Genomic DNA, 24,666 nt, shown 5'->3' with positions numbered 1-24,666 from the left:
ATGCGAACGCGATTCCAAGGTACAATCGTTAAAAATCGTTGAAAAAAACCCCACACACCCTCACTTACCATTTCTACATGATGATGTGCGAAATCATTGAGCAAAACCTTCAGGCAATAGAGAACTTCTATCTTGGAATAGAGTTTGAATTTCACCAGCTCTCCAATGTAGCGAACATTTTTGATTTTAGACTCGATATTGATCTGATCTTTCTTCTTGGTGTGATATTTGAAATCGTTCTTGAGCATGTTTACGAGATCGGAGCTGATATCTAGCGGAAAGAGAACATATACAGAAAAAAAAAAAAAAAAAAAAAAAATAAATAAAAAAAAAATAGAGGAATAGAGGAAAAAATCCACCAAAGATATAGAGGAGGGAAAAGTTCACCAAAAGTTTATCATTCAGAAATAGAAAAACTTTAGCTCTTTTCCATCAACCTTACTTAAATGGTCTTTTAACAAACTCCTAAAAGAAAGTAGGATCGAACCTAAATAATATATAGCTCAGCATCATACACAAAAAATCCACCCAGAGGCTTAAGTGTAGGGACCAAGGGTTCCAATTTTCCAAAGGTGTGCTAAGCTCCACGAATCTAAATAACTTCTGTCCTGTCATCATCATTAGCTCATCACTCTCACCTGTACTGTTAGTCTCATCAGTGACACATTTATCTTTAGGGATCTCGGGCAGTGTCTCCGCAATCAACTCGGCAAACGCTCCACGAATCTAAATAACTTCTGTCCTGTCATCATCATTAGCTCATCACTCTCACCTGTACTGTTAGTCTCATCAGTGACACATTTGTCTTTGGGGATCTCGGGCAGTGTCTCCGCAATCAACTCGGCAAATGTTTCCGCACTCTGTGTAAGCTTCCTCAACGAAGCCATCAGATTCTCAAACTGGTCTCTCCTCTCCTGACGCAACTCTCCCTTTGACTGCAATATCCTCAGGTTCTGCTTCTCAAAGTTCTTCAACTCACTGTTCTCCTTCAGTATATGCCGGCACAGGGATTGGAAATAGTCTACGAGGAGAAGTTTCACTGTCCGTTGCTTCTCGTGAGGAATCAGGTCACTCTTGGGGACCTCAACGTTATATTTGCGCGCGAGAACCTGAATATGTTTTGGCACAAGCCCGGCGTAATCCTCCCCACAATATTTACAGAAGCTGATAATGATGCTCAGGTTGTTGTGCTCCTCCTTGTCTGTTGATATGAGGAAGGTTAGCACATTGCCGAGCAGACAGAATGCCTCCTTGTTCTGAAACACGCCGCTACTGATCAGGTCTCCGTAGAATCTCAGATCCACGCGAAGTTTTGACGAGTTGACGATCTTCTCGTCGCGTTTCATCGTTAAACTTCGGCTCCACGCGTCGAAGAAGAGCTTCGCGAAATCGGAATACACCCGATGTAGTTCGCTACACAGGATGAGCGCGCTGGGGACATCCGTGAGCTTCAGTTTCACGTCGACCAGCGCTGAGGTCACTTCGCTCATATACTTGGAGAGGTTGAGCAGTGAGAGATCCTTCAGTAGAGAGTCCAACTGTTGAGATGTGAAGTTCTTCAGTTTGGTATAGACAAGGGATTTTCTTTCGAAAAGTGAAGCATGTTTATAGTTTATACCTCGAAAGAAGGGGCCTCCCTCCTACTCTCTTGAAACTTGGAACAAAATATCGCTAGGTAGGAAAAGGAAAGGAGGAGAGTGGGTTTATTGGGAGTTGGGAGGTATAAATAAACAACCATGCTAGCACTTACCACAGACAAGATCTATAATTTTGAGTAGGACTGGAATAACATAGGGGTACTCAAACTTCGAAGAAAAATCGCGGATTCAACCGCAACTTTGGTGTGTAGGTGAATGGTGAATTTGACTTCGAAATTTATTGGTACCTTATGACGGCCACTCAATCTCAGACCATCTGACAGACTGGGGTCAGGCAGTCTGACAGACCTCTAGGTCAGACAGTTTAAGCGTGATGTGTGGCGGAAAAAGCTTCTTACCTAGGTCTCTCAGACGATCTGACAGATCTAGATCTCAGACGGTCTGACAGATCTAGATCTCAGACGATCTGACAGCTCTAGGTCTGAGCGTGAATAGCCGGCAGATGTAGCACGTTGAATGCACCCAGTTCCCCATAGGTCATTAAAAGTTCAGCAACCTAGTGCGTGGTTAGTATACGGATGGGTGACCATCTGAACAATCCCGTGCTGCTGGCTTTCCTGGGCCAAACTCAGACTGGGTGAGGTTAATGTTATTCTATGAGTTTTAGGTAGGAATCGAACACACGCTCTCCTGTCTATCAATAGGTACCTATCTAAACTTTTTTAGGCGAACACATAATCACATTATTATGCCTAGGATGAGGAAAGTAAAAATATTCTTGAACAGGATGAAAATTTGAAAACCCCTGCTGTGTTCTGTGAAGTAGGTACCTATCTCGTAGTTTCTAGAAATACCTACCTATCATAAACATATCATTAGCCGCATGTTGAGAGCTCCTTGCTCTTTTGGTTACCATGGCAACCAAGGAGGTTGAATAGAGTAGAGAGAGAACGTTTTCTAAAAGTTCCTGTAAAATCCCATAGGTAGCGCTAGTAGTTCATCAAGCATACCGGGTGGTTCAATAAAATGGAAGAAATGGTCTAGCCAAAAAAGCCTCTTTGTGGATGAAAACGATAAGAAAAGCTTCGAAAATGTTCAAATTGATTTTAAAAAAACCAAAAACGTCATGTAATTTTTTAATCAACGTAGAAAGAGCAGTTTTAAAGTTAAAATTTTAAGGGAATTTTTGAACCACCCTTAATACACGCAAACCAAGTAGCGCGCTCTATTGGATTTCCGATGAACTTCCAGCAAACGTTTGCACCCGAGGAAACCGACAATCAGGGGTTCTCAACTTGGGACTTCCAGAACTTTCCACTAAGTTCGGGAATCTTCGAAAATCTTCTGGAAAACTTGAAGATTCATATTTATACCGGCAACTGGCTGCTTGATCTTCATAGTTCATTTCAAGCGTTCAAAGTGCATTTCGAAAGTGAAAAAGTTTGTGCGATTTTCCAAGCGTTTTTTCTCAAGTCACTCAAGTGAAATTTTCCGACTCAGTTTTTCAAAGCGTTTGTGAACTTTTTTTTTATCGTAAAGGTTAACGATTTACATTTTTCCAAGTTTCGTGTTCGTGAATTAATTCAATTAAAGGTAAGCTGAGATCAAAATCTTTACTTTGTATTCTTACAGTTATTTTATTATACTTTATTATTTTATGCATTTTATTTCGTCGAGATATTTTATACCGAAGCCAGGCACCTACCTACATCAGATCAGTCCTCAAATTTTAGGTAGGTACCTACCTAACTTTTTTTTTTGAAGAATTTTAAAGGAGGGAACTGTAACTGCTAAAGAACTGTAACCGAAAGCGAAAAAAAAAAGCCCCGGGCGGGAATCGAACCCGTGACCTATAGGTAAACAAGTCGAGTTCAAGTACCTATGGGTAGTTCCAGTATGTATACATTCTACTGATTCTACAGTATGTACGTTAGGTAGGTATACCTACCTACCTACCAGATCAAATCGATTTGAAAGTATAGGTAAGTCAGACTAGTAAACATTACCTTGTAAACAATAGGTCGTGGGTTCGATTGCCGCCCGGGGTGGATTGTAGATACCTATTAACAAAAAAGGTTCGTCTTTTGACATAGGTTCGCGTCAGATTGCTGTCGGGAACTCAGCCGAGGATTATTTCATTATCCCATAATTGGCATTTACAAAACCTGACCAAACAGCTGCCTAGATAACGTAGTGGTCAAGACGTTCGTCTGGTAAACAGGAGAGGGTGTGGGTTCAATCCCAGCCGAGGTATGGAATTTTATCAATATAATTCGTGAATTTGACCACAGTAATAGTAGTTAGTAGCTTACGGCTAGAGTAAAGGGACTTTTCAGTCCTATATGCGAGCAGTGTAAATAAGCACTATTATTTTTATTATTACCCTTTAACCATATTTAACTCCTATTTTTCCCTCCCCCAGGCATCATGTCTCTAATCCCCTACCTTCTCAACGAGCTCGAAGACCTGGCTCATCCGAACATTTACGATCAGCATTTCGGCCTGGGCTACCACCCCCACGACCTCCTCCAGCACTTCCCCACCCCAAGAATACTCAGTGTGCCCCTCAGATCTGGATATGTACGCCCCTGGCGACATGTACTGGAGAATGAGAGCGGGGTGTCCAACTTTGGTCTGGACAAGGAAGGATTGAAGGTAAGGATAAGCTATTAGAAAAGAGCAAAGGGATTAAAGGGAGAGAATAGATTTAAAAAGAAAACTATTATACTTTATTATTTTCTGCATTTTATTTCGTCTAGATATTTTATACCGAAGCCAGGCACCTACCTACATCAGATCAGTCCTCAAACAGTACTGGGGTACCTACCTAACTTTTTTTTTAATAATTTTAATGGAGGGAACTGTATTAACTGCTAAAGAACTGTAACCGACAGCGAAAAAAAAGCCCCGGGCGGGAATCGAACCTGTGACCTATATGTAAACAAACCTATGGGTAGTTACAGTATGTACGTTGGCTAGGTATACCTACCTACCCGATCAAATCGATTTGAAAGTATAGGTAAGCCAGACTAGTAAACATTACCTTGTAAACTATAGGTCGCGGGTTCGATTGCCGCCCGGGGCAGATTGTAGATACCTCTATTTTAAACAAAAAAGGTTCGTCTTTCGACATAGGTTCGCGTCAGGTTGCTGTCGGAAACTCAGCCGAGGATTATTTCACTATCCCATAATTGGCATTTACAAAACCTGACCAAACAGCTGCCTAGATGATGTAGTGGTAGGGTTGCCAACCGTACGTTATTTCCCCGGAACAATCGTATTTTTGTCAAAAATCAAATGTTCCGCCGGAACACACCTTTGTTCCGGTTTTTTCCAAATCTATGGAAAATACGGGAACTGACTAATAAACAGAAAAAAATTACAAAAAAAAAGTTTTAAAAGACGCTTGTGGTCTGTGTCGTAGCATGCCCATCCCGTAGTATGCCTCTCATCAGATGGGCGAGAAGAGACACAATACTTCCCATTCAGGCGCTGGGTCAACACGGGAACCAGAAAGTAACCTGTTGAAATATTTGCAATCGAAAAACGAGTACAAATTTTTGTCGATGGTGGGATTCGAACCCGGGACGTTCTGCATGGCAAGCAAGCGCGTTACCACTGGACCAACCGTGCCCACTGTCGTTCGGCCACTTATTTGCCTACCTATGTTCTCTCATTTCAGGTGAACCTAGATGTGCAGCAGTTCAAGCCGGAAGAGATCGACGTCAAAGTGGTGGACGATTTCATAGTGGTTCACGCTAAGCACGAAGAGCGATCCGATCAGCATGGGTTCATCTCACGGGAGTTCACCCGGCGATATCGTATACCTGACAGTGTGGATGCGCAGGCCATCGCTAGTAAACTGTCCTCGGATGGCATCCTGTCTATTCAGGTGAGTAAGTCTAAACGAGTCAGTGTAGTCAGCTTGGTGGGTAGCGGGTGTCTTGTCTTGTAAGCGCTAGGCCGCGGGTTCGATTCCCGCCCGGGCGGATTTTATCCTATAGTCCTAAACTAAAATGGACGCGGCACACAAGGGATCAGGAAGAGACCGCTTTAACATAATAAAATCCTGAGCGGATAAGGTTCGTTTTCGGAACGAACGGCCGGCTTTCTCCTGTCTTCCTTCTCTCTTAGATTTCGGCACGACTTAGACCTTAGCAGTTACAGTTCCCTCTCTCAAACCTCTTAGAAATATTGAGGTCTAACCCACGGACGGGATTGCCTTCCTTCGGTATACCAGCTTCGATTCCCAAAATTATCCCATAGCAGCGAACAGCTAGTAATCAACATTTCTTTTTCTTTTTTCCAGGCACCAAAGAAAGCCACGAAGGAAGGCGCGGGTGAGCGGTCCATCCCTGTAGTTCAAACCAACCAACCGGCTGTCAAACAGGGCAACAAGAACGGAGGAAAAGCCGCGAGTGGAGAGAAGATGGAGTCTTAAGCAGAAGGAAGATCACTGTTCATTTGCCAATACTCTGATGGAAGGAGTTAACTAATCGTTTGCCAATGATCTGAGTACAGTGAAGGTTTGAGGAGTAAGAAGGAGTTTTGTGTGAAGGAAAAGGTAGCAGGGTTTTTATCGTCGATCTATACAGAGTGTAAAGAGAGAATAATTTTTGGCGGTGGTTTTTCGTCACCGAAGGTGCGAACGATTGAATTATTATTTGTAATTAGTAGTGAGGGTACCTAAGTTTAAAATGTAAAGGTTGAAGTTGAGGAGAAGGAGGAGAGTGGGTAATTGGGAGTTGGGAGGTATGAATAAACAACCATGCTAGCACTTACCACAGACAAGATCTATAATTTTGAGTAGGACTGGAATAACATATGGGTACTCAAACTTCGAACGAAGAAAAATAGAGTGCTGAGTCTGTCCTAATCCTTTACCAGGACTCCGTTCATAATAATCATCCAAGCCGGCAGATAACTTAAGAGACTTTAGCCCTGGTATTAGGTTAGCTTAGCTTTAGGTGAATGAACAAATCAATCAAGTTCATGTTTTGTCCGTACATTCCTAAATAGAATTCCTTAAGAACTTTCCAATTCCCTTAATTCCTTTTTACACTAAAGAAAGCAATCGATGTAAAACACTAATATCTTTTTCTTCTTTTTTCACTTTTTTTCCAATTTTCATTTCTTTTTTATTGAGACTGATGTAAGTTTTGTTCCTTATTTTATTTTTTCAAATCCTAAATAAAGCTTTTTTTTCTCACTAGAAAAAATCTCGTTTGTTTTTCGTTTTGTATCCTCAAGGACTTTCAGCTTTGATAGAGGGAGCTTTAACTGTTTTTAAAAAGAGGGCAGGATTGGAGAAAGCCAGCTGTTCCTAGAACGAACTTTATCTGTAATCTACCCGGGCCGGAATCGAACCCGTGACCTAGCGCTTACAAGGTAGACGCGCTGCCCTCCAAGCTAACTGGTAATTGGGCTGGCTCCAGGGTCTTCATAGGGAGGTAGATAGAGCTAACACTACTGTTCCTTGGTTCGATTCCGGCCCTGATCGTAGTGTTTGCTCTGTCGAATATTTACTTGTTTACCCATCAAATTAGGGCACAGAAAGTTACGAAGAAAGAACTCAGAACGTACGAAGAGATGCAATTCAATTTGTATTTGGGTACAGCAGTTTGTAGATTACTAATGATAACCTAACTGTGACAGTTTATAAGTTGTGAGTGACGGTCATTCCTTAATAACACTGAACTAATAATTCGTAGTTCATCAAATAAAATGGACAACAGGCGTCTTTTGGTTCTGAGCTTTCTATTGCTCGCTGGGCATACTGAATCGGAAATTCTATCCCGATTACGACAAAGAAGAGCTATTATTTATCCTACTGGAACCGTCATGCAGGTAAACTATTTATACCTTAAAAAAAAGAGGTTTGATGAGGGAACCAAAATTGTAACTGTACTTTTTTAAGCGAATGCAAATATCAAGTTTTTTTTTAAAGAGGTTTGACAGAGGGAACTGTGACTGCTAGAGAAATCGAAGAGAGAAGGAAGACAGGATAGGAGGAAAGCCAGCCGTTCCGAGAACGAACATTATCCCATCAGGATAAATTCCGCCCCGGGCGGGAATCGAACCCGCGGCCTAGCGCTTAAAAGGCAGACGCGCCACCAACCAAGCTAACTAGGCTGGCACTCGGGAAGATTGTTTTGGTTATTGAAGGGTTCTACCCCATATCCTCAGTTTTCAGTTGGGCTTGCAATCCCGGCCGAGGTTCCCAACATGAACATAGCCACCAACATGGGCGTACTGCTTAACGTACCTATGCCGGATAACGCCACCAAACTGTTCCCCTACATTATACACCGGCCTGGAAACAGCACCGTGGCACCTACCAGTACAACTTCAACACCCACAACTGGTATGGTTCAGAACTAGTCAGCTGCCAATAGACAAGAAAAAAAGGAGGGGGGGAGAGAGAGAGAGAGAGAGAGAGAGGTTTCAAAGAGAAAAAACTTTTGAAGTTAGGGGAGAAACGAATATTCCCACCAAACAGCAATGCAATGCCTCGATTTTGGAAGATATGAAATTTTGAAGTTTGAACCGATTTCAAATTCTAATACTTTCCATTTACGTAGGAGTTATGTAGGAGACTAGGAGAGTTAAAACTCTGCAGAAAACTAAAAAATAAAGGAATAAGGGAGAAAAATCAGTTTTTAGTAATAGTTTTCTAAGCTCCTCTTTCCAACCACTGATTTCCAGTTTCTAAAGATGCGATGCAAGATGCATGTTATTTTTCGTAGCAGAACTTTTAAGTTTACTAATTAGAACCTATTTCATAATTTCGTACTAGGAGAGTTAAAACTCTGCAGAAAACTAAAAAATAAAGGAATAAGGGAGAAAAATCAGTTTTTAGTAACAGTTTTCTAAGCTTCTCTTTCCAACCACTGATTTCCAGTTTCTTAAGATGCGATGGAAGATGCAAGTTATTTTTCGTAGCAGTAGTTTTAAGTTTACTAATTAGAACCTATTTCATACCTAATTCCATATTTCTACTATTGGTTTCAGTTTCTACAGCCATCACTCCAGTTACCACTCCCAGTACCACTACAACATCTACTGTTACAATCGTTCTCTTGGCTCAATCTGACTCACAAACATCTACACTGAATAACACAACTCCAATATCCTTCAATCAAACATCTTTACCTACAGCTGCCCTGATGTCCTTCAACGATCAAATATCTTCCGACAATGATCAATTATCTTCAAACAACAATCAATCATCCTCCAACAATAATCAATCAAATAAGGAAGGGTCTCCTACAAGACCTACTTCAGCTATAATGACATCCTCTAACAATAATCAACCATCTTTCAACAATAATCAGTTGTCTTTCAACAATAATCAATCAAATAATGAAGAGTCTTCTACAAGACCTAATACAACTGTAATGACTTCCAATAATAAGTCATCTCTAAATTCTACAGCTCGACACGGCAGTCTAGATCTGACGATAGATGAAGACCAAGAACCTGTGCAAGACTTCGGAGATCAACAGAATTCGATTGTCAATCAAGGAAATTCAAAAGCTGGCATTAACAATCCAAATGTGTGGCTCAATCAAATACCGCATGAGATGGGGATTCAGTCCATGCTTTTGTATCACGACCATGTGTATGAATACATTGAGCATTTTTTTCACAAGTAAGTAAACTTGATAAATACTCGATAAATCAGTTTCCCACGGATCACTGAAGTTAGGCAACGTTGCGTGTGGTTGGTATCAGTTTGGGTGACCAATCGACCATCTGGTCAATCACGTGCTACTGGCTTTTCCCGGTCTTACTCAGGTTGGGTGAGATTAATGTGAGTAGGCGCGTAGCTTGTCGCCGATTTGAGGGTGAAACTCCTGTCACTTAAAACCTTAGCTACAGTGACGTTAAACTGCTTTAAAATAATCTCCCATATCTTTCCAGGAAAAACATCATGGAAGGATGTTCGATAGTGAAAGTGTGTCAAATTTTGAGTGTCCTACATGAAAATCAATTTTCAAGCTGTCTCTAACGAGGAACATTCCTTTTAGTCCTTCTAATCCCAGTCAAAGCATTGAATTTCGTCCTCGGTTATTTGAGAATTTAACTTCAAGAATAGCTTGAAGTAGGAAGAGAAGGGAGACGGACAGATACCGAGGGAGAGAGGGAAACAGTAAAAGGAAGGTAGCTTGCTTCTTTTTAAAAAAAATAATCTTCTTCTTCGCCTTTTCCCATGTTTAGATGGGGTCGGCGTTTGTCGTCGGCCTCCCAATCAGCTTTAGAGTGATCGCTTTGAGGCCAACTGGTTTTGGCTAAACAAAATTTTCCGAGTGGGATGCCCTTCGCACTCAACCTTCGCTTTTCGCTATTGATATAGCGTGAGGAAATTTGGACTAGTCTTCTCCTAGATTGGCAAAAAGTAAACTAGGTACAAATAGCTAGATTTTCCCGTGATTTATACTGAATTCCCCTTCCTTCCTATTTTCCAGACCGCGCTATCTACAAGACGCAAACAGCGCTCAAAGGCGACTCAATAGACTTGTCAAAAACGTGCACTATCTGATACGAAAATGTCATAGGAACTTACGTGATAGCGAAGAAATGGGCCGGAACTGCGCTCGCATGATTGCTGATTTGACCTAGCTCCGATGAATGTGATAATGAAGTGATTCTCGAGGTCCACAAGTTGTGGGTTCGATTCGTGATCGACAGTCGAAAATTTGCCAACCAACCAGTCCATTTTTGTCCACCTTGAAATCCAGAATTCTCGTTAAAGGGATTCATTTTGAGGATAAATGCTGAATCTGGATTTTTCGAGGCACTCTGAAAAACATTATAATATCTTTTGGTCTTGGGAATCTAACAGAAGAAATGCATGTGATTAAATATCGTTATCATTGATAGATAGTTTCATTTTTTATTTGTATAAGAATAGAGTCTCGAAACGAAAAAAAAATCTAAAAAAATATTATATGTAAAAGGTAAAGTCTTATAGTAGATCTAGGTACCTTTACGATGATTTCTTTTGAAACCAACATACGAGTATTTTAGGTACATGTGGATTTCTAAATCATAGATCTGTAGACAATTCTTGAAAAGGAATGGTAGAGAAAAAGTTAATTAAACACATCGTATGAGGAATGTAGCTAAATCCTAATAAAGCCATGTAAAAGTGGAATATACGTGTACCGTGCCTAACTACTTTCCTACTTATCACATGTGCTTTTTTTCTTCCTCCGAAAATTGAGGCATTGAGAGGGTCATAGTTTGATTTTCTTCACAACAGGTTCAGAAGTTTTGATAAAAACCCTTTTCTTTTCTTCATTGGCCTCATCATTTGATTCATAGTGAGTGTTCTCTGGACTGTGGTTTGTACTTTGGCGTTCACTAACTGATTGTTTCTTTGGCCTTCGTGACTTTGAACTGCCTTCATCTTCTGCTTTTGATTTGCTTCGACAACCTGTTGTTTCTAAATTTCGGTCTAAACCCAGAGAATCTGACCCAATTTCTTCTTCTTCTATTGGTTCTATCTTGGGTCGTATCTCACTATTGATTTCGCCAGTCCCTGAATTCAAGTCTCTGGTTTGACTGGATGTTTCCATGTGATGACTGTCCCTTGTTTCAGTGCTTGTTTCCAAGTCCATAGGTTCGATTTTTGGATTTATTTCTTTTCTATCACTACTTGTATTTGAATTTAGTTCTCTTATTTGATTAGCTGCTTCTATCTTTGATTGCATATCACTTGTAGGTTCACTGTAAAAAAAAAAAAAAAAAAAAAAAAAAAAAAAAAAAAAAAAATCCATCATAATATTTGACACCGTCAATTTTATTTGCAAGCACACCACCACATAAACGTAAAAAATACAAAAGAGAGTGTAGAAAATACATTAAATTTCATAGTTACCTCTGGCTAGTTAAAATAATTAGTCTACCTTGTAAGCGCCAGGTCGCATGTTCGATTCCCGGACGGGACAAACTTCAAAGGAGAATATATCCTAACAGATGACTCGTTCTCGGAACGGCTGGCTTTCTCCTATCTTGTCCTCCTTCTTTCTTTGATTTCAGAACGATACGATCTCCATAGTTCCTATCTGCTTAATCCATCCTCTAGGGCTGTTTGGCCCTACAGCCTACAGTACACCCAAGCCTTGGAGTGGGCTTTTTGAGTATGGAATTAAACTGAGACCTTCGTAGTTACCCAAGTAATCTAATAAAAAAAAGATTCTAATTGCGTACCTACTGTACTTATTCAAACTAGCCAAATATGACTATGAAATTTGAAAATTTGATAAACAATGAAATCGATATACCTATAACCCTATTTATTCTACGAAATTCATTCAGCAACAGTTTTTTAAGTAGAAAGATTTTATAAATTTGCAGGTTTTAAATAATAATTTTATCAACCGTTCACTATATTATTAGATTTTGGATCGTTTGCAGAATGCTCATTTAATGAGCATTATTTTCACCAAGGTCGCCAATTTCATCATTTGGTTCCTTGTCAATCTCTCTTACTAATCTCCTGAACGTTTGAACTCCAGGTTCAGAACCTTTCGATTCAACAACCGAGGAGGAATTTTCAGATTGAATGACCAGACAAGGATAAAGCTGTAAGTACGATTACTCAGCTAGTGTCTCTCCTACGAGGCGGGGGCTTTGAACTGACCAAATTAGCAAGCAATGTCCACCTTCTATTCTATTTTCACCAAGGTCGCCAATTTCATCATTTGGTTCCTTGTCAATCTCTCTTACTAATCTCCTGAACGTTTGATCTCCAGGTTCAGAACCTTTTGATTCAACAACCGAGGAGGAATTTTCAGATTGAATGACTCTTGACTCAGCAACTATCGATTCAGTAACAGAAGAGTCAGGAATCATTGAATCAGTGACTGTAGAATCAGCAAACGTAGGTGAAGTATCTTCAGATTTATTTACTGTTGAGTTAGCAACTATAAAGTCAGCAACCTCGGATTCAGGCCTTCGCCCTTCGTAGAGTCAGGAATCATTGAATCAGTGACTGTAGAATCAGCAAACGTAGGTGAAGTATCTTCAGATTTATTTACTGTTGAGTTAGCAAGTATAAATTCAGCAACCTCGGATTCGGGCCTTCGCCCTTCAGTCGCAACATTCACGGACTCACTCGCCATCATCCGTTCGTCGGATTCAGGCCTTCGCCCTTCAGTCGCAACATCCGCGGACTCACTCGCCATCATCCGTTCCAAGTAGTCACCACTGCTCCCCAGGAAGTCATCCACTTCGACTATTCGCATGGCGGCGCTCAGTTTGGCTTCTTTAGTCAGAGGATTGTTACACTGGAAGAGGGACAGAGAAAGAGGATTAGATGGTTCAAAAAAAACAAGCTGGGTCCGTCCCTCCGGGAATTTTTTAGCCCGTAGTTTATTCGATCGTGATTAAAGAAATTCAGTACCTAAAAGATGAGTGTTTCACCGCCGTTTTTATTTCGTAGCGATGAAACAACTGCTACATTGGACGCTTGTGGTCTGTGTCGGAGCATGCCCATCCCGTAGTATGCCTCTTTCGTAGCATGCCCATCCCGTGTCTTATCAGATGGGCGAGAAGAGACACAATACTTCCCATTTAGGTGCTGGGTCAACACGGAATTTTCAAGAAGTCTTATCCAAGTGTTCTTGAAGTAAGTTGAATTACTCATTGGTAATCATTTGAGTTTATCATCAGTTAAGGACCTGATTTTTTTTTATTATTATTATTATTTTTATTCTCAATGGTAAAAAGTGGGAAAACTGTATGAACAAGGATATATGGGAGAAATGGTTAAGAGGAAACGAATGGCAAAATAGTAGGTACTGATTAGAATTACCATCGCCAACAAAGTTTAACCGGAAAAAGGTGAAGAAGAAGATTCCGATAGTATTGATTGGCAAAAAGTAAACTAGGTACAAATAGCTAGATTTTCCCGTGATTTATACTGAATTCCCCTTCCTTCCTATTTTCCAGACCGCGCTATCTACAAGACGCAAACAGCGCTCAAAGGCGACTCAATAGACTTGTCAAAAACGTGCACTATCTGATACGAAAATGTCATAGGAACTTACGTGATAGCGAAGAAATGGGCCGGAACTGCGCTCGCATGATTGCTGATTTGACCTAGCTCCGATGAATGTGATAATGAAGTGATTCTCGAGGTCCACGCTGTTTCTTGAAGATTTTCCACACTTTGGAAGGGCCGAGGAGAGGATCGGACAGATAGGGAGGCAGTGCAGGTTCAATTCCAGGCAGCGGGTTATTGTTTTCTGACAGATGACTGCGGTGTTCTCCATAGAATGAGGCTGTCTGAATCGGTTTGGCTGTTTGAGCATCTGACATTCTTTAATTATGAAGAGCTGGAATTTAAAATTCAGTCAATGTTAACATGAGTTCTGGGTGGGGGTAGGAAAAGCCAACACCACCTGATTGCCCTGACCTATCCAGATACCAACCATGTACAACTTCTGTGAATCATTGGGAACTAATGTGTTCAATGAGGTATCACATCTAGCTGAGAGAAACGAGAAAGATGGGTTTTAAAGTTTAAGTCAGCACCTAACAATAATACTTCAATGATTAACACCACCAGTGGATCCATACTTAAGTTAAAAGTACTTACCTATTTTTTACTAGGTATGTATGCTTGGTGGTTTCAGGGGTAAGGCCAATGTTCAGCACCAACTCTAGTACTGGATTGGAACATCAAATACTCGGAGTTTGCGCCCAAATGATAACACACTACTGAATCTACTGATAACAGGATGAGTTGAAAACTAGATTCTGTTCCTGGTTTTTGATGAAACACAGAATTTTCTCCATACCTGTTTCAGTGGTTTCTCTAATTTTTATTCACCATCCACATTATTCCAGAGGGTTTTTCCAACCAAGATGGTGATTTGTCTCTTCTTTTTCCAAGTTTTCCACACAAAATTTTCTTTACTCGATTTCCGTTTTTCCGCCGAAAATTTCAAAAAATTGTTATCGATATGTGAAGTCAGCAAATTTTAGATCCGTGTGAAGTAAGAAGTTAGCAAAAAAAAACGAATTAAAAAAATGGCGGCAAAATTTGAAAAAAGAAAAGGGGGCCCGTTGTATTCTAAACCGATCCTGAGATATGATCAATTTTTGATCGCTAAAATCTCCATAAGAAATACACAGGAAGCAGAGACTGCGGGAGAGAAATTTAATGTTCCGCTGTCGACCAACATTTTGAGTTACGTTTATGTTTTTAGTTTGATAACTATGCAGCTAATAGGGAGCGCGCAGCGCGACCGTATTTTTATTATTTTCTAGAAGTTCGGCCATGCCTTTTCTACAAGTTTGGCCATGCCTCGGGATGAACTAGCGGGCTAGTAGAATAATAAATACATAAAAAAAACATGTTGTTTTCAAATGCCCGGAGTTGAGCATTGGGTCATTTTCTCTAGGCAAAAACATCTAGTTCGGTTGGTTACCTTGGAGAATAGCGTACCTTCCTTGTAAGCGCTACGACACGGGTTCGATTCCCGCCCAGGGCGGACTTAATCCGAAACAGATAAGGTTCGTTCTTGGAATGGCCGGCTTTCTCCTATCCCGTCTTTCTTCTCTCTTCGCTTTTGGGACAATAGGACCTTAGCAGTTACAGTTCCCTCTATCAAACCTCTTTGAAAATTTCAAGGATACTTTTTGTGTTGAAAATAAATTAATTTTACCTGGTCGGCATCTACAAATATAATTTTCTTCACATCCAGAGGAAAGAGGACGTCTAGGAACAGGATTTTGTATCCCCAAATTATCCTTTGCTTTTCAGTTTGCTGTGTGAGCCAGCGAGGCCATTTGTATTGCACTAGCTCGTATTCGAACTTGTAGGCCCTGAAAATAAAAGCATAACTTTTTTTTCATGTGAGAAAAAACCTTTGAACTTCGAGGTCATATCAGGCTTTTTCGATGGGATTTCAAATAGCAGCCCCTCGAGTTTAAAAGCTTTGTCCCAGACGGTCACCCGTCCAAATATAAACCACATACAACGTTGCTTAACTTCGGCAATCCGTAGGGGACAAGGGCAAATAACGTGATTTTGCAACTGGATAGAGGGGTATTTAATATTCTGCTCTCAGCCAGCCTAGTGAGCTTGGAAGCCTGGCTTCTAAGCGCTAGGTCCCGGGGGGGGGGGCGCCTCCTTCGGACTTTCATTCTGTTCGTTTACTGTGGGCCGGAAAACTCCCCCCTAAAATCATCAACTAAAGGTCTCTTCAAACCCCATGTACTTATGCATTATTTTAATAAACAAAACATGGTGTGTCCCCAATATGACGAAAATTTCCGAACAGAGTCAGTCTTCGGTTTTTCCGGAAAGAAATAACATCACCAGTCCGGCAGTCTATACGCCTTGAGTTTCACGTTTTACGATCCGAGATCGTAATGAGGTGTACCTGAGGTTCCTCACAGTTCGGTATGTACGGGATGGGTGTCAGGACTAGAGTCTTCCGCTTCCAGATCGTCCACTAGAGCCCGTTCTCCCTTTATTCCCAATATAAGGTTTAAGTCACCCATCCATTTATTGGCCTTGCTCGGCGTAGCTTAACATAGGTCACGCTAAAACCGATCTTAAATGATCGACAGAATCAAAAAGTTTTCTCGCTTTGAGTTCATAGGTCGTCGCGACAAATTTCAAGATCAGAGCTCATTTGTGTGAGAAAATGTGAAAAAAATTGGCTTCATGGTTCTGCTGGATAACATTGTACACCACCATTTTCGTGTTCCTGGTAAAAAGACCTTTAATTTGATATATAGGTCGACCAGGTTTGGATAAGTCCTTCTATGGGCACAGACCGACAGACAGACCGACAGACGACACTGAAGCGAATACAATAGTCCGTCCCTTATACCTTTTTATTACTATCCAACAAGTACATTTCCAACAAGTTTTCCTTTCCAATAAGTTTATTTCCTACAAGCAAGTTTAGAACCCAACATTTTTGGTCCTTCGATCCGTGGATCCAACAACTATTGTAATAATAAAGGAAGGACGGACTAAAAATCAAAGATAAGGCCCGTTCTCACTTCTCGTGAGTTTCACATGATTTTTCACTATTCGCATGGCGGCGCTCAGTTTGGCTTCTTTAGTCAGAGGATTGTTACACTGGAAGAGGGACAGAGAAAGAGGATTAGATGGTTAAAAAAAAAAATCAAAGATAAGGCCCGTTCTCACTTATCGTGAGTTTCACATGATTTTTTCCGAATGTCCTTGTAGGCAAATGTAATTTAAATTAGAGTGTTCCCACTACACACGACACGATTTTTTTCTGAACGACACAAAATGTCCTTGTAGGCAATGTAATTTAAATGTGAGTGTTCCCACTTACACGCGACAATTTTTTTTTCTCCAAACGACAAGTGGGAACAGGCCTATAATGTTAAAAAAAAGTTCAATATTTTAAGAATGTGCGACTTGAACGAGCTGATGAGGATTTTGATGTCGGTCGAATTCACTGGGGTGTCTGAGCCTAATATGAAAATAAAATAAACAAAGGTAAATTTATAGTCTATCTTCAAAACAAATGCTAAATATAACTTAGCATTTAGTGAGGATAGAGTGGAACTTTGGTATTAGACACAATAAATACGAGAAACATCCTTTATTTATATTGCTAAAACAGCTTTCAGTCTCATTCTGGCAGGATAAACAAGGTATATTCTATTCTATTCTAAAGAGTCCCTGTACCCCTAACCAGTAGGCTATTAGAAGAAAAAAAAATGGAACTGCTAAGGTCTTATCGTCCCGCGAAGAAATGACCTTGAAAATAATAATAAAATATGAATAAATTAAACCTATAAGTATTTTCTTTTATCTTCCTTTCCTTCACCTTTTCCCATTTATACGGGGTCGATGGTTTCAATCAGCCTCTTCCACTCAGCTCTATTTTGTCATTTGGTCCGGTTTAGCAGTAATTTCCTAATTTACAATACAAGGTCTCCTGATGTAACATTATGTATTATGTTCTGAAATCCATAACATACCTACACGAAACCTTGTTTTGACTGCTGGGTTAAATGGACTTTTTAGTCTCATTCGAGCAGGATAAACAAGGTATTATTCTATTTTACCTTCAAGCAGTAGATATTCCAGTTCATATTCGGAATGTACATTGGAGTCCACATTCTCCAGCTTGATATTGTCCAAATCATAAGGGTGAATAGACAGGATTGAACTCACGCCCTCCTGATTACCAGGCGAGTACCACCAGGTTACTTACCTTCAAGCAGCAGATATTCTAGTTAAAAATTTTCCGGTAAAAGAATTTGTCTAGTACTTTTTTTTACAAACCTAGGTACCTACATTTTTTGTAGGTGTTTGTTTGTTTTTGTTTGTGTGTGTTTTTTTACTTACCTTCAAGTAGTAAATACTCTAGTTCGTATTCCGAATGTACATTGGAGTCCACATTCTCCAGCTTGATATTGTCCAAGTCATACGGGGAAGCTATGGACTCGACCAGCCAGTTGTCGGGGACATGAAGGTTCTGTGTGAGGAGGGGCTCGGCGGGCATGTTGAGGAACTTGGCGCCGGGGCCGGGCAACAGAGTGCCGTCCGGTGTGAACCCGGGCTCCGACTCGAGAACGAAACGGTAGAAACTGTGGGGGAGTAGAGAGAATTGAATGGAGCAGTTGCATTTGGGTAGACTTGGCGCCGGGGCCGGGCAACAGAGTGCCGTCCGGTGTGAACCCGGGCTCCGACTCGAGAACGAAACGGTAGAAACTGTGGGGGAGAAGAGAGAACTGAATGGAGCAGTTGCATTTGGGTAAAATTTATGATTAAAAGGTTGTTGTTGGCAAATGTCAGGTTATTTGACTACTAGGTCATTTTAGCGTTTTCTAAGGGTATTTCTATTTCTTCCCTATTTTGTTCTTTTGTACCACTAAATTTGGCCCTATTTTCATTGTTTTATACGGCATTTCGATTATATCAACTTTTATACAGAACCTCGATTATATCAACTACCCTCGGTCCCAAGTTGATATAATCGAGGTTCTACTGTATTTAGAATCTAATATCTCACTCACCTCTTGAGTGGCATATCACTGTTTTTCTCGGCACAATTCATATGTATTGTAACACGGGCGTTGAGTACTCCATGTAGAACTTTCAGGATAGGTCCTATCTTCTGGGCTGCTCTGGACACAGGATCTACAATGACTTGAATGTCGAATATTGGCTCGGTGGTGTTCGCCGGCTCTAACTTGATGGCACTGAAACCAAAAGGAACCGAAATCAGATCTTGAGCCTGGTACACATGGTAGGATTTTTACTTTCCTTAACTTATACCTAAAAAGGAAAGTAATGTATTCAACACAAAATTTAATGGTCAGGTTTTAGTATCAAAACACGTTTTGAGGTCCCCAGACCCTAAATCTAAAGTTTCAACGATTGGTCTGTGTGTCTGGTTTGACAGAGGGAACTATAACTGCTAAGGTCTTATCGTCGCGAAAGCGAAGGAAGACAGGATAGGAGAAGGCCAGCTGTTTTGAGAAACAACCTTATCCGTTCAGGATAAAATCCGCCCCGAGCGGGCATCGAACAGACGATCTAGAGCTTCCTAGGAAGGTGTGCTACGCTACGCAAAACTCATCTTTGAAAACTCTACTTTTTCTAATTACTCACCTATATTTAGCAACGATTGGTCTGTGTGTCTGGTTTGACAGAGGGAACTATAACTGCTAAGGTCTTATCGTCGCGAAAGCGAAGGAAGACAGGATAGGTGAAGGCCAGCTGTTTCGAGAAACAACCTTATCCGTTCAGAATAAAATCGGCCCCGAGCGGGCATCGGACAGACGATCTATAGCTTCCTAGGAAGGTGTGCTACGCTACCCAAAATTCATCTTTGAAAACTCTACTTTTTCTAATTACTCACCTATATTTACTCTTCAGCTCCGGCAAGGTAAACCGCACTCTCGTATTTGGCCTGATAATCAGTATACTGATCGTCTTCAAAGGTCTTATCGTCGCGAAAGCGAAGGAAGACAGGATAGGAGAAGGCCAGCTGTTTTGAGAAACAACCTTATCCGTTCAGGATAAAATCGGCCCCGAGCGGGCATCGAACCTCTGATCTAGAGCTTCCTAGGAAGGTGTGCTACGCTACCCAAAATTCATCTTTGAAAACTCTACTTTTTCTAATTACTCACCTATATTTACTCTTCAGCTCCGGCAAGGTAAACCGCACTCTCGTATTTGGCCTAATAATCAGAATACTAATCGTCTTCAGCAGCATATCATTACTCAGCAGTCCTTCACTCGACTCAGACGATTTCAGAGACTCATATATCTTTTCCGTGTACAGGGACAGAGTAAGCCGGTCCAGAAGAGAGAAGTCAGCGGCGGTGAACACTTCGCCCGTGTGGAGGGGGCCTATGAGGCGACCGTTCGTGAGAAGCCCGAGGGTGCCCGAGGACAACCCGAGTACGGATCGGCAATACTCGGTGTGTTTCGTGAACAGCGAAGCGATGCGGGCCCAGTCTGTGTCCTGCGAATGGGGAGATGGAAAAAGTAAATATTGTTGAATATTTGATGGCCACTGGTTATTGGCCTACAATACTGGCCATTGGCCTACAATACTGGCCTTTGGCCTACAATACTGGCCTTTGATTGGAGGCCAAAGTTTCAATTTTTGTTGTTGTTTTTTATTGTCGTTTTTTTTTTTTTTTTTTAAGAAATAAAATAAAAATCGCTAATCGGGGATTTAGCTAAAAATCCATCATTAATTGATAATTAGGGGAAAAGCGCCTATACTCATTTCTCACTTGGCCATACGGGGCAGGAAATCTTTCAACGTGGGAGACAAGTAGTTCTTGAGGAACCAAAACTTGACCGGTGTCTTTGTATGTTTGAGCACACTCAGCATCATAATACGTAGGAATCTCTCGTACAAATGACCAGAAGCTACTGAGAATATGTTGATGCGTTCTTCGCCACTCTCGGAATCTTCTTTGCCTCCAAATGTGCTGGAAATGACGGGAATTATGATTAATATCATAAATAATAATCCGAAAAACAGAGTGGATCAAAGAGCATAGAGCTTTTTGTCCTTAGCTCAATGCTATTTCAACTCGTTGCTCTCCTCTGTCGTCCTTTCCCTCTATCTGCTCGATGCTCTGTGCGCACACTCAGCATCATAATACGTAGGAATCTCTCGTACAAATGACCAGAAGCTACTGAGAATATGTTGATGCGTTCTTCGCCACTCTCAGAATCTTCTTTGCCTCCAAATGTGCTGGAAATGACGGGAAATATGATTAATATCATAAATAATAATCCTAAAAACAGAGTGGATCAAAGAGCATAGAGCTTTTTGTCCTTAGCTCAATGCTATAAACTCGTTGCTTTCCTCTATCGTCCTTTCCCTCTATCTGCTCGATGCTCTGTGAGCTATGCTCTCCACTCCACTCTGTTTTTGCCAAAGACAATTTTTTTAAAGATGGTGTTGCACCGCCGTTTTTATTTCGTACTTCGTAGCAATGAAACAACTGCTACATTAGACACAAATTTATTCATTAAAATTTGGAACCTATTTTGATTACCTGGTAATAGAGTTCCACAGGCCTCCATTCTCAGCCGAGTCCTCAGCTAGAAGGTCCACATTGAGTTTGTCTGGTTTCTTGGTGACTTTGACGTCCAGAATGTGCGACTTGAACGAGCTGATGAGGATTTTGATGTCGGTCGAATTCACTGGGGTGTCTGAGCCTAATATGAAAATAAAATAAAATGAAATAAATAAAGGTAAATTTATAGTCTATCTTCAAAACAAATGCTAAATATAACTTAGCATTTAGTGAGGATAGAGGGGAACTTTGCTATTAGACACAATAAATACGAGAAACAGCCTTATTTATATTGCTAAAACAGCATTAAAGAGTTCCTGTACCCCCTAACCAGTAGGCTATTAGAAGAAAAAAAAATGGAACTGCTAAGGTCTTATCGTCCCAAAAGCGAAGGGAGAAGAAAGACAGGATAGGAGAAAAGCCACCTGTTCCGGGAACCTTATCTGTCCAAGATAAAATACACCTTGGGTGGGACTTGAACCCGCGACCTAGCGCTTGAAATTCTCACCTGCATGATGTGTTATATCGTATATCTCAGAAGACCGGCCCTGTCTCAGTCTTAGGATCCAGGCTCCAGGGTTGGCTTTCAGTTGAAAGTAGCCCAGGTTGGCCATCACTATGGTATCCACCTGTACGGGATCTTGTTCAGTACCCAAGGTCATTTGAAGGCCGCGCGGGGGATTGCCGTTCACCGACTCGAAGCAATGACCTTGAAAATAATAAAAAATTCCAGTTCATATTCGGAATGTACATTGGAGTCCACATTCTTCAGCTTGATATTGTTTAAATCATAACTCAACACCTTCCAAGAATATCTATTTTTTCTATACAATTTATTTATTTTCTAAGTGCAGACGAAATTTTCCCCAGATATGTACCTATCTCTTTTTTACTTTCCTTATCCTATAGGAAGAAAAGTAATGTAATCGGGTCAAATTTTCGATGTTCAAAAAATTCCCGGAGGGACGGATCCAGCTTGTTAGTGCCAAAACACGGTTTGAGGTCCCTAGAGCCTCAAAACACGTTTTGAGGTCCCTAGAGCCTAAATACAAAGTTTCAGCCATTGCCATTGGTCCGTGTGTCTGTCTGTAAACAAAATATCTCGAGAACGGTAAGAGCTAGAGACTTGAAATTTGGTATGCAGCTGTAAAGCGGCATTTTACCGCTTTTTGGCGGTTTTCGGTGTAATTTAACAATATCTCGGGAACGGTATAAGCTAAAGACTTGAAAGAGACTTGAAATTTGGTATGTAGCTGTCAAATGTGACAAGGATGCGACACGAAACTTTTGGTTAGGATCGGTGCAACGGTTGGCGGCATTTTACAGCATGCAGCTGTCAAATGTGACAAGGATGCGACACGAAACTTTTGGTTAAGACCGGTGCAACGCTTGGCGGCATTTTACCGCTTTTTTGGCGGTTTTCGGTGTAATTTAACAATATCTCGGGAATGGTATGAGCTAGAGACTTGAAATTTGGTATGTAGTTCACAAATATGACAAGGATGTAGCACAAAACGTTTAGTTGAGATAGGTGCTACGGTCGGCGGTATTTTGACCGTTTTTTGGCGGTTTTCAGCTATACCGACTATACGGTTAGATATATTGTAAAAGTTAGGTTAGGAGAACACTCAAATAAGCATCATTCAGTAGGATAAGGAAAGTCGTGTGATGTTCACACCAGATTTTTTCCCCCCCTATTCTTTGCCTCTTCGTGTTCTACTTATTTTTAAACTTTCACTTTCGTTTGATAACTTTATGAAGTTTTGCGTTTTCGAATTTCGAACGATGCGATGTAAGTTCTAAATTTTCTATGTAGCATTCACTTATCAGGAGAAGAAGCCAAGTGATTGCTTTCTGGACGCGGCCTACTGTCTAGCAAGGTAAATACAGACTCCTACACACTAGAGATTTTAATGAACTGTAGAACGAGCGAATGAGCTTTTTTTTAAACGTGAAACATTGGCCAAATTTCGTTAGAATCGGATAGTCATCGTATTGAAGATTCCGTCGTTCCGGAGGCGTAGCAGTCTCCGACTCTGCTCAGAGGTAACATGGGAGGAGCTAGAGAGGGAGAACTGTCGATAGCACTATCGATAACTATCGATACCATTCACTTGAGACCTGTAAAACCTAATGTACAAAATGAAATAAATTCTACAATGTTAAGCAACAAGAAAAACATCGAAGAGTTTTTTTGTTTTAATTTAATAAAATGTCTAGAGTGCACAATGTTTGATCAGAAAAGAGAAAGGGTAAAATTATCTCAGGACTAGGGACATAACTCTAAAAAAGAAAAAAAAAAAATATATATATCTCAGGATCGAAATTTGACTTGATTCGGGGTCCGACTGTCCAGATCAATTCTATCAAAGTAACCTTTTGAAGCACAAACTCTCATTCTTCTAAACTCTCGAAAATCTGATAATGGTTATCGATCTTTATTATTATTTTTGAAGAGGTTTGATAAAGGGAACTGTAACTTCCAAGGTCTTATAGTTCCAAAAGCGCAGAGAAAAGGAAGACAGGAGGATAGGAAACTTTCATAGAAATAATAGGTAATTATTGTTATTGTAATAATGAGCTTGAATCAAAAGTATGTTTTTCTTTTGTTCTGTTATGCGTTGAGTTTGGTTAGTTACTAAATGTTAAAGTACTTATTTTATTATTTTTTTTTTAAAGCCAGCCGTTCTGAGAACGAACATTATCTCTTCAAGATAAAATCCGCCCCCGGATGGAAATCGAAATCGAACCCACCGCTTACAAGGCAGATGCTCTATTAACCAAACTAACTAAGCTCGGAAATAAAAATATGGATTTTTTTCATCACATACCTTCAACTCAGGAATACTAGCCGGTGCTTGGGTCAACGCTTGGGTTGCTATGGTTACACTCTTCTCCACATCCAAACCAGCGTGCAGGGCTGCCAGAAACGCAAAGTGTTGTCCTTTCACCTCATCAGATGAGGAGGCGGGATTTACCAGGAATGCAACCCGGGACCCTGGCTCAGATTTCTGAAATAGAACACGAATGGGTTAATGCTTTTAAAGCTATATTACAGGGCAAACGACCTTCTTGTCATAGGTATTAAAGCGCCCAATAGAGAAAAAAGAACTTTTTAAAAGAGGTTTCCCTCATCAGATGAGGAGGCGGGATTTACCAGGAATGCAACCCGGGACCCTGGCTCAGATTTCTGAAATAGAACACGAATGGGTTAATGTTTTTAAAGCTATATTACAGGGCAAACGACCTTCTTGTCATAGGTACGAGTATTAAAGCGCCCAATAGAGAAAAAAGAATTTTTTAAAAGAGGTTTCATAGAGGGAACTGTGACTGCTCATACTGCTTTCTCTCTTAATGTCTGGCGCTTACTGCTTTGCTCTTTAGCATGGCAGAGATAATTTTGGGATATACTGCCTTCTTCCTTGCCAATGCAAGGAATTCTCGCATTCTGATTGGTTCTTTCATTTTGGGTTGATGACTCATTGCTGCCATATCCATCTGGATAACG

At 40.7% G+C, this 24,666-nt stretch overlaps 5 protein-coding genes and 1 long non-coding RNA gene across 6 annotated transcripts in view; 2 read left to right on the top strand and 4 right to left on the bottom strand.

Annotated features, from left to right (window-relative positions):
- Window positions 1-3,003, bottom strand: part of LOC103512960 (regulator of nonsense transcripts 2-like) — an 11,021-nt gene extending 8,018 nt beyond the window's left edge. The window contains exons 1-3 of the mRNA XM_026826283.1: window positions 2,972-3,003; window positions 716-1,584; window positions 65-271 (exon numbers count right to left, since the gene is read on the bottom strand). Of these exons, the coding sequence (XP_026682084.1) occupies window positions 65-271; window positions 716-1,584; window positions 2,972-3,003 (1,108 nt within the window). The remainder of the gene's footprint in view (window positions 1-64; window positions 272-715; window positions 1,585-2,971) is intronic.
- LOC103512951 (alpha-crystallin A chain-like) lies at window positions 2,989-6,280 on the top strand. The gene is made up of 4 exons (XM_008477751.2): window positions 2,989-3,191; window positions 4,021-4,253; window positions 5,281-5,490; window positions 5,908-6,280. Exons 2-4 carry the CDS (start codon window positions 4,026-4,028, stop codon window positions 6,037-6,039), a joined length of 570 nt encoding a protein of 189 aa, XP_008475973.1. The 5' UTR covers window positions 2,989-3,191; window positions 4,021-4,025; the 3' UTR covers window positions 6,040-6,280.
- Window positions 6,281-7,225: 945 nt separating this feature from the next.
- On the top strand, window positions 7,226-10,220 carry LOC103512959 (probable WRKY transcription factor protein 1). The gene is made up of 4 exons (XM_008477760.2): window positions 7,226-7,445; window positions 7,785-7,962; window positions 8,610-9,249; window positions 10,067-10,220. Exons 1-4 carry the CDS (start codon window positions 7,323-7,325, stop codon window positions 10,218-10,220), a joined length of 1,095 nt encoding a protein of 364 aa, XP_008475982.2. The 5' UTR covers window positions 7,226-7,322.
- A 1,980-nt stretch (window positions 10,221-12,200) lies between these two features.
- LOC103512958 lies at window positions 12,201-13,691 on the bottom strand. The gene is made up of 3 exons (XM_008477759.1): window positions 13,686-13,691; window positions 12,750-12,892; window positions 12,201-12,558 (listed from the first exon to the last, which is right to left on the bottom strand). Exons 1-3 carry the CDS (start codon window positions 13,689-13,691, stop codon window positions 12,201-12,203), a joined length of 507 nt encoding a protein of 168 aa, XP_008475981.1.
- A 78-nt stretch (window positions 13,692-13,769) lies between these two features.
- On the bottom strand, window positions 13,770-14,530 carry LOC113468950. Its single transcript, XR_003392520.1, has 2 exons — window positions 14,206-14,530; window positions 13,770-13,942 (listed from the first exon to the last, which is right to left on the bottom strand). It is a non-coding gene; the product is annotated as an uncharacterized LOC113468950 (long non-coding RNA).
- Window positions 14,531-15,274: 744 nt separating this feature from the next.
- The window catches only part of LOC103512957 (UDP-glucose:glycoprotein glucosyltransferase 1-like), a gene marked incomplete at both ends in the record, with an annotated part of 26,217 nt that continues 16,825 nt past the window's right edge, over window positions 15,275-24,666 (bottom strand). The window contains 6 exon segments of the mRNA XM_026826281.1: window positions 15,275-15,437; window positions 20,361-20,561; window positions 21,138-21,300; window positions 21,667-21,871; window positions 21,874-21,960; window positions 23,990-24,169. Of these exon segments, the coding sequence (XP_026682082.1) occupies window positions 15,275-15,437; window positions 20,361-20,561; window positions 21,138-21,300; window positions 21,667-21,871; window positions 21,874-21,960; window positions 23,990-24,169 (999 nt within the window).

This window comes from Diaphorina citri, unplaced genomic scaffold (assembly GCF_000475195.1).
Source record: "Diaphorina citri unplaced genomic scaffold, Diaci psyllid genome assembly version 1.1 scaffold904, whole genome shotgun sequence".
NCBI classification, from domain to species: Eukaryota; Metazoa; Arthropoda; class Insecta; order Hemiptera; family Psyllidae; genus Diaphorina; species Diaphorina citri.
This window is presented reverse-complemented; position numbering and strand designations above follow the sequence as displayed.

Coding starts and splice junctions, on each gene's coding strand:
- LOC103512951 (XM_008477751.2), top strand. CDS start 4,026: ATGTCTCTAATCCCCTACCTTCTCAACGAGCTCGAAGACCTGGCTCAT. Junction 4,254..5,280: donor TGGACAAGGAAGGATTGAAG/GTAAGGATAAGC, acceptor CTCTCATTTCAG/GTGAACCTAGATGTGCAGCA. Junction 5,491..5,907: donor ATGGCATCCTGTCTATTCAG/GTGAGTAAGTCT, acceptor TCTTTTTTCCAG/GCACCAAAGAAAGCCACGAA.
- LOC103512958 (XM_008477759.1), bottom strand. Junction 12,559..12,749: donor GTTGCGACTGAAGGGCGAAG/GCCTGAATCCGA, acceptor CGAAGGGCGAAG/GCCTGAATCCGAGGTTGCTG.
- LOC103512959 (XM_008477760.2), top strand. CDS start 7,323: ATGGACAACAGGCGTCTTTTGGTTCTGAGCTTTCTATTGCTCGCTGGG. Junction 7,963..8,609: donor AACTTCAACACCCACAACTG/GTATGGTTCAGA, acceptor TATTGGTTTCAG/TTTCTACAGCCATCACTCCA. Junction 9,250..10,066: donor ATTGAGCATTTTTTTCACAA/GTAAGTAAACTT, acceptor CCTATTTTCCAG/ACCGCGCTATCTACAAGACG.